The 7,490-nt window shown below is 42.1% G+C and overlaps 1 protein-coding gene across 1 annotated transcript; it reads left to right on the top strand.

Annotated features, from left to right (window-relative positions):
- Positions 1-4,756: 4,756 nt before the first annotated feature.
- Positions 4,757-6,372, top strand: CCDC51 (coiled-coil domain containing 51). Its single transcript, XM_024221138.3, has one exon. The coding sequence runs from the start codon at positions 4,793-4,795 to the stop codon at positions 5,555-5,557; it is 765 nt and encodes a 254-aa protein (XP_024076906.2). The 5' UTR covers positions 4,757-4,792; the 3' UTR covers positions 5,558-6,372.
- The last annotated feature ends 1,118 nt before the right edge of the window (positions 6,373-7,490 follow it).

Here is a 7,490-nt window from a genome sequence, read left to right as displayed (position 1 = left end):
TGATTGGCGCCGTAAGCCTGGGAGGCGGGAGAAGTGGAGCAGCGACGGCTGCTCGGGGAGGAGGCGGAGCAGAGGTGAGCTGGGGCGGGGAGCTGCTGCATGGCTCCCCAGGCCAGGGGGAGCTGCTGCAGGGGGGGCGCCTCAGGGTGGAGGGGGGGAGCTGCTGCGGGGGGGGCACCTCAGGGCGGAGGGGGGGTGGGGAGCTGCTGCGTGGGGGGGGGCGCCTTAGGGCGGGGGGGGGGGCGGAGAGCTGCCACAGGGCTCGGGTGGGGCGGGGGGGCGCAAGGTGGAAGTTTCGCGAAACATCCTTGCACCCGCCCTGCCTGGCTGACACCAGAAGGGCAAGGAATGGTGCTCTTCTCTGGCCAAAGGAATTTGAGGGATAGCCAGAGTTTTGCTTTCTGACTGCATTTTGAAATCTGCGTTTGCAGAGAGAGCGAGAGAGAGGATGTAAGAACCTTAATCCTGAGATAAGGGTGAAGCTAAAAGGGCCAGGTAGGAAGAGGCCCCAGGAAGCAGCAGCAACAAATTGAATCAATAGTATGTGTCAGCTGTTTGTAGGGTCCCTGGTTTAGAACCTAGAGTAGTGGACAGGCACAGGTTCCCCTACTGGCCCCGGTGTAAACCCTAAGAAGGGGACAACCCTTATTTGGGAGCCTGAACAAAGGGCTGATTTTAAAGGGCTCAGAGCTAGGGCTGAAGACCTCAGTGAGGGCAAATAGACTGTTTCATTATTGGACTCTTTAATACTCCAGAAGGAGTTCATTTGGCTTTTGTGACTTGCCAGAGGGCCGGGCCACTGAAGAACTGCTAAGGTTAGCTGGCAGCCTACAAGGGGTTCCAAGGATGAGAAAAGGACTGTGGTATACCACCCAGACACTATGAGGTGCTCAAGAGGTGAGGTGTTTTTTAACTTCTGATTGCTTGACTTTGAAACTTTAACCATTCCTTTTTAACGTAAGGAATTTTTTTGTATTTCATTTGCAGATCACATTATTGTAGTACCCAGAGGCTGCAGTTAGGAACAGGGCTTCTCTGTGCTAGATGTTGTACAAATACAAAGGCTGACATGGCAGCCTAGGAACACAAGTGATATATGTAGGCTGGGGAAGAAGGAGATAATCAAGTATTCCAAATGTGTATATGCATTTAAAATGTTATAGTTTTTTAATTGCTTAAATGTTGACTCTTTAGCTTAGTCATTAAATGTTGGGTGACTCGTAGGCCACACAGCAGAAATGGGTCTTGAAAAGGAATATGAAGGAGAGGGTAGTAGTCTTATGGGTGTGTTCAGGGAGGGCTTTCCATTCACTCCAATTTGAGTGACATATGCTAAAATTCTCATGCTGCCTGTACTAAAACATCCTTGGAATTTCAAAACATTATAAATGACAATTTCCTAATGCCACAAGTGTTGTTGCCAACACAGGAACACTATATTAGACCTTATCCTAACAGATAAAGAGGAACTTATCACAGAATTAGAAGTTAATGGTAGTTTAGGTACAAGTGATCATGATCACATTTATAATGTGCAAGTAGAATAAAGTCTAGACCAGTAATATACAGTTGGTGCTTTAATAGGACCAATTTCACAAAGCTGAAAACAGTTATGAGCCAAGGCAACTGGGAGGAAGAATTTAATCAGAAAAATCTGAATGATAATTGGAAATCATCTAAGAACACCTTACTAGATGCCAAAAAAGCCTGAATCCCACAACTGAGGAAGAAAGCTGTGCTGGTTAAAAAACCAACCTGGTTTAGAGAGGACGTGAAGGGAGCTGTGTGTCTGTCAAGAGAGAGATGTATGTATGAAAATTGATAAGAGAAGCCAAGGGACACAAGGAGAAATCTATGGCCTGCAGAGCTAAGGACAATAAAGAGGAGTTTGTTAAATTATATTGGGAACAAAAAGAATCCTGACAATGGTAGTGGTCCATTAATAGATGAAAATGGTAGAGTTATCAATCATAATGCAGAAAAGGCAGAAGTGTTCAGTAAATATTCCTGTTCTGTATTTGGGTAAAAGCAGATGATGCAGTCTTGACATCTGGTGATAACACTCCTTCCATTCCACTAGTATTTATGGAGGATGGAAAACAGAAGCTACTAAAGTTAGATATTTTTAAATCAGCAGGTCCAGATAATTTGGATCCAGAAGTTTTAGAAGAGCTGGCTGAGGAGCTCGCTGGCCCATTAATGCTGATTTTCAATAAATCTTGGGGCACTGGGGAAGTTTCAGATGACTGGAAGAAAGCTAATGTTATGACAATTTTTAAAAAGCGTAAATAGGATGACCTGGATAATTATAGGCCTGTCAGCACAATGCCAATCCTAGGCAAGATAATGAAGCATCTGATATAGGACTCAATTAATAAAGAACCTGAAGGAGGGTAATTTAATAAATGAAAATCAACATGGATTTATGGAAAATAGATCCTGTCAAGCTATCTTCATATTTGTTTTACATTATGAAATTACAAGTTTGGTTGATAAAGGTAATAGTGTTGATGTAATATACTTAGAGAAGTCGAAGGCATTTGACTTGGTACTGCACAACATTTTGAATAAGGACTGGAATAATACAAAATTAACATGGCACACATTAAGTGGATTAAAAACTGGCAAACTGAAAGATCTCAAAATGTAACTGTAAACAGGGAATCGTCACTGAGTGAGTCTATTTCTAGTGGGGTCCTGCAGAGACTGGTTCTTGGCCCTACACTATTTAACATCTTTATCAATAAATTGGAAGAAAACATAAAATCATTGCTGATGAAGTTTGCAGATTACATAAAAATTGTGGGAGTGGCAGATAATGAAGAGGACAGGTCACTGATTGAGAATGATCTGGATCACTTGGTAAAATGGGCACAAGCAAACATTATGCATTTTAATATGACTAAATGTAAATATATACGTCTAGGAATAAAGAATGTAGGCCATACTTACAGGATGGAGGACTCTATCCTGGTAAGCTGTGACTCTGAAAAAGATTTGGGGTTCATGGTGGCTAATAAGCTGAACATGAGCTCCCAGTGCAAAGCTGTGGCCAAAAGAGCTAATGTGATCCTGGGATGCATAACGGGGGAATCTCAAGCAGGAATAGAAAGGTTATTTTACATCGGTATGTGGCTTTGGTGTGACCACTGCTGGAATACTGCGTCCAGTTCTGGTGGCCACAATTCAAGAAGGATGTTGATAAATTGGAGAGCGTTCAGAGGAGAGTCATGAGAGAGATTAAAGGATTAGAAAACATGCTTTACAGTGATAGACTCAAGCAGCTTAATCTATTTATCTTAACAAAGAGAAGGTTAAGGGGTGACTTGATTGTCTATAAGAACATACATAGGGAACAAATATTTAATAATGGGCTCTTTAGTCTAGCAGAGAAAGCTATAACATGATCCAGTGGCTGGAAATTAAAGCTAGACAAATTCAGACTAGAAATAAGACATACATTTTTAATGGCGAGAGTAATTAACTAATGGAACAATTTACCAAGGATCGTGATGGATTCTCCATCACGGACAATTTTTAAAACAAGATTGGATGTTTTTTTTTAAAGATCTGCTGTAAGAATTATTTTGTTGAAGTTCTCTGGCCTGTGCTATACAGAATATCAGACTAGATTATCATAATGGTCCCTTCTGGGATTAAAATTTATGAATCTATGTATAAGAAGCAGAGTAGAAGAAAGTTTGCAGATTCTTGTTTGAGAAGCAAACATATGGGTGGTTGAAGCTAGCATTGTAAGTGGGCTACAGGGTAAAGCAGTAAGAGAACAGCAGTGGATAAGTACACAGGGGCAGAGCTGTGAAGGGCTTGCTGGTGAGGAGAAAACATTGGAACTTGATATAATGGAAGAGGGGAAGCCAGTGGAGTGATTCAAAGGGAGATTAAGTGATTGTAGTCAGTGAAGATCAAGGAAGATGAGCAATTAGCTGTGTTTTGATTGGGTCAGGTAATGTAGATGGGTCAGTTTGAGTCAGACAATGTATCATGGAAGGCCAGAGAGGAGGCAATTTTGGTAATCCAGATTTGGGAGATGAGGACCTGGACAAGTTTTAGCAATGTAGAAAAAAGAAAAGAGAATGGACTCTCAAAATATTCTGGTCAAGATACAGACCAAGCCTGGGTGTTTTGTGTGAGAGAGGGAGAACTGGAAGAGGACTTTCAGGTTATGGTATTATTTGACAGGAAAAGATGATGGTGTCAGTGTTGACAGAATGAAGGTAAGGAGAGAGAATTTTGGAGGAAAGCGCAGTGCAGGTTTGGCCACGTTATTTTCAGATTGCTTGTGAGACATCCAGGAGGTGTCATCAGAGGAACAGACTGAGATGCAGGACTGAATGGAGGCAGACATCAAGAGTGGAAAGGTAGATTTGTGAGTCATTGGTGTAAAGATGGTAATTTAAAGCAATGGGAGCACATAAGATGATCCACAGATAGATTGTAAAGAGAGAAGAGGAGGCTACCAAGGACAGACCTATATGTGACAGATCTCTGCACAGCAAAGCTTAAAGTGTAATTCTTGATCATCATTTTTAATCTTTAATTTTCACTGGAAATTACATCTCAGATTGTTATAACTAGATTTGACTAAGGAAATCTGACAATAAAATAAGACATTTCTGAGATAGAAATTATTCCAGGACACAGCTGAGGTATATTAAATTCCACTATAGTTCTGTGCATAGAGGAAAACGTATGTATACACCAAACCAAGTATTTAATTTGTAGATGTAGACTTCAATGTGATTTTATAATTGCACATCACATCTTCTTCAATATGTTGTGTTTTTTGCAGGAAGAGAAGAGGTACCGAACTGCCTATTTAAGTGCAGAGGAATCTGAGCGGGAAAAATTCTCTCTCTTCTCTGCAGCTGTGAGGGAAAGCCATGAAAAAGAGAGAACAAGAGCAGAAAAAACGAAGAACTGGTCCATTATTGGTTCTGTACTAGGAGCTATTATCGGTGTCCTTGGTTCCACATATATCAACCGAGTAAGGCTGCAAGAATTAAAAGCCTTAGTTCTCGAAGCCCAGAAGGGACCGATAAGCTTACAGGAGGCCATCAAAGAACAGGCGTCCAGCCACTACATACAACAGAAGGATCTCAGTGACCTCATTGACACCCTGAGAAACATGTTGGAAGCTGGGACTGGGACAGAAGGCATGAGTGCATCATTAAAAATAGACCCTCTTTTAGTTTCTTTAAAAGAACATCTAACCTACTCTAAACAAGTCAGTTCCTGCATGGGGAGTTTACAACAGCAGCTTAGCACCCTGGAAGAAAATTTAGGACAAATGACTGCTGAGGTACAAAATGTTAAACATGCAGTTCATTCTAGACCTGTGGAAAGAGTGGTCCTTGGCTCTTCAGCTGAGGTAAAGGGCCAGGCCTTAGCCATGCAGGATGTGATTCTAGAATTGTGTGGTGCAGAGCGGAGACTGGAAACACAAATCAAGAGAAATTCAATCTTCAGCACTGCACTAACCTGCACTGTGTTTGCTGTTACTCTTCCTGTGCTATACCTTTTATTGAAAGGAAATTAGTTTCCAATGGAGAGAAACATAATTTACTAGGTTAATAAAATTACATTTGCACCCTAAACACTGGGAGTTAGTGCTAGTCAAAAATCTGTATTAACAGTTTCTAATCTTGCTTTCTCCATAATTCATAGAAATGGAAAATACATTTGAACATTTAGTCCTTCCCCCCTGGGCAGGCTTACTTTCTGCAGTATTTTTTTTTTCCTCTAATGATTTGTACAGTCGAGTTTAAATGTCTCAAGCAATGAGAGTTCCACAACTTCATTTTGGTAGATTCTTCTGCCATAGTCTTTTCTAGTTTATTCTGCAATCCTGTAGAGCTTACTCTGAGAGACTGTTCCTCATGTTCAAATTATTATTATTTTTTTTTTTACTTTTAATTATTTCTGTTTATACCCTTTGGCTTCCATATATAATTCTCCCCCATTCAAGCTTATTACTTATCCTATTGATTTTTCAATTTGTCCATACCCAAAACTCTGCTGGGCAATTTACCAAACAAATAAAAATGTCTACCATGAAGATTTTTATCTAAATTTTAAATAGGGTACAGTGAGTGGAAGTGACAAACAATAGGGATGGGATCTCCAAGGAAGGATGAAGGTTACAGCAATATGATCTTGTGATTACCCATTCAAGGTGTGTGTACAGCTTGAGGGTGCAATTAAAATATTTTTGGTAACTTACTGACTCATTTCTATTACTAATTATTTATATAGTGTCTCAAAAGTGTGCTTGATGCTTTAGCTGCCTAATTATAGACTGTTCCCAGTCCCAAAGAGTTTAGAGCCTGAACAGATGACAGATAACTAAATGATGAGAGGACAGGTGGACGAGCACAAGTCCATGGGGCCAGATGCGCTGCATCCGAGGGTGCTAAAGGAGTTGGCGGATGTGATTGCAGAGCCATTGGCTATTATCTTTGAAAACTCATGGCGATCGGGGGAGGTCCCGGATGACTGGAAAAAGGCTAATGTAGTGCCCATCTTTAAAAAAAGGGAAGAAGGAGGATCCGGGGAACTACAGGCCAGTCAGCCTTACCTCAGTCCCTGGAAAAATCATGGAGCAGGTCCTCAAGGAATCAACTCTGAAGCACTTAGAGGAGAGGAAAGTGATCAGGAACAGTCAGCATGGATTCACCAAGGGCAAGTTATGCCTGACTAACCTAATTGCCTTCTATGAGGAGATAACTGGGTCTGGGGTTGAGGGGAAAGCAGGATGTGTTATTCCTTGACTTTAGCAAAGCTTTTGATACGGTCTCCCACAATATTCTTGCCAGCAAGTTAAAGAAGTATGGGCTGGATGAATGGACTATAAGGTGGATAGAAAGCTGGCTAGATTGTCGGGCTCAATGGGTAGTGATCAACGGCTCCATGTCTAGTTGGCAGCCGGTTTCAAGCGGAGTGCCCCAAGGGTCGGTCCTGGGGCCGGTTTTGTTCAATATCTTCATTAATGATCTGGAGGATGGCGTGGACTGCACTCTCAGCAAGTTTGCAGATGACACTAAACTGGGAGGAGTGGTAGATACGCTGGAGGGTAGGGATAGGATATAGAGAGACCTAGGCAAATTAGAGGATTGGGCCAAAAGAAACCTGATGAGGTTCAGCAAGGACAAGTGCAGAGTCCTGCACTTAGGACGGAAGAATCCCATTCACTGCTACAGACTAGGGACCAAGTGGCTAGGCAGCAGTTCTGCAGAAAAGGACCTAGGGGTTACAGTGGACGAGAAGCTGGATATGAGTCAACAGTGTGCCCTTGTTGCCAAGAAGGCTAACAGCATTTTGGGCTGTATAAGTAGAGGCATTGCCGGCAGATCGAGGGACGTGATAGTTCCCCTCTATTCGACATTGGTGAAGCCCCACCTGGAGTACTGTGACCAGTTTTGGGCACCACACTACAAGAAGGATGTGGAAAAATTGGAAAGAGTCCAGCGGAG

The sequence above is a fragment of the Terrapene carolina genome, unplaced genomic scaffold (assembly GCF_002925995.2).
Source record: "Terrapene carolina triunguis isolate 2854851 unplaced genomic scaffold, T_m_triunguis-2.0 Scaffold18031, whole genome shotgun sequence".
NCBI classification, from domain to species: Eukaryota; Metazoa; Chordata; order Testudines; family Emydidae; genus Terrapene; species Terrapene triunguis.
This window is presented reverse-complemented; position numbering and strand designations above follow the sequence as displayed.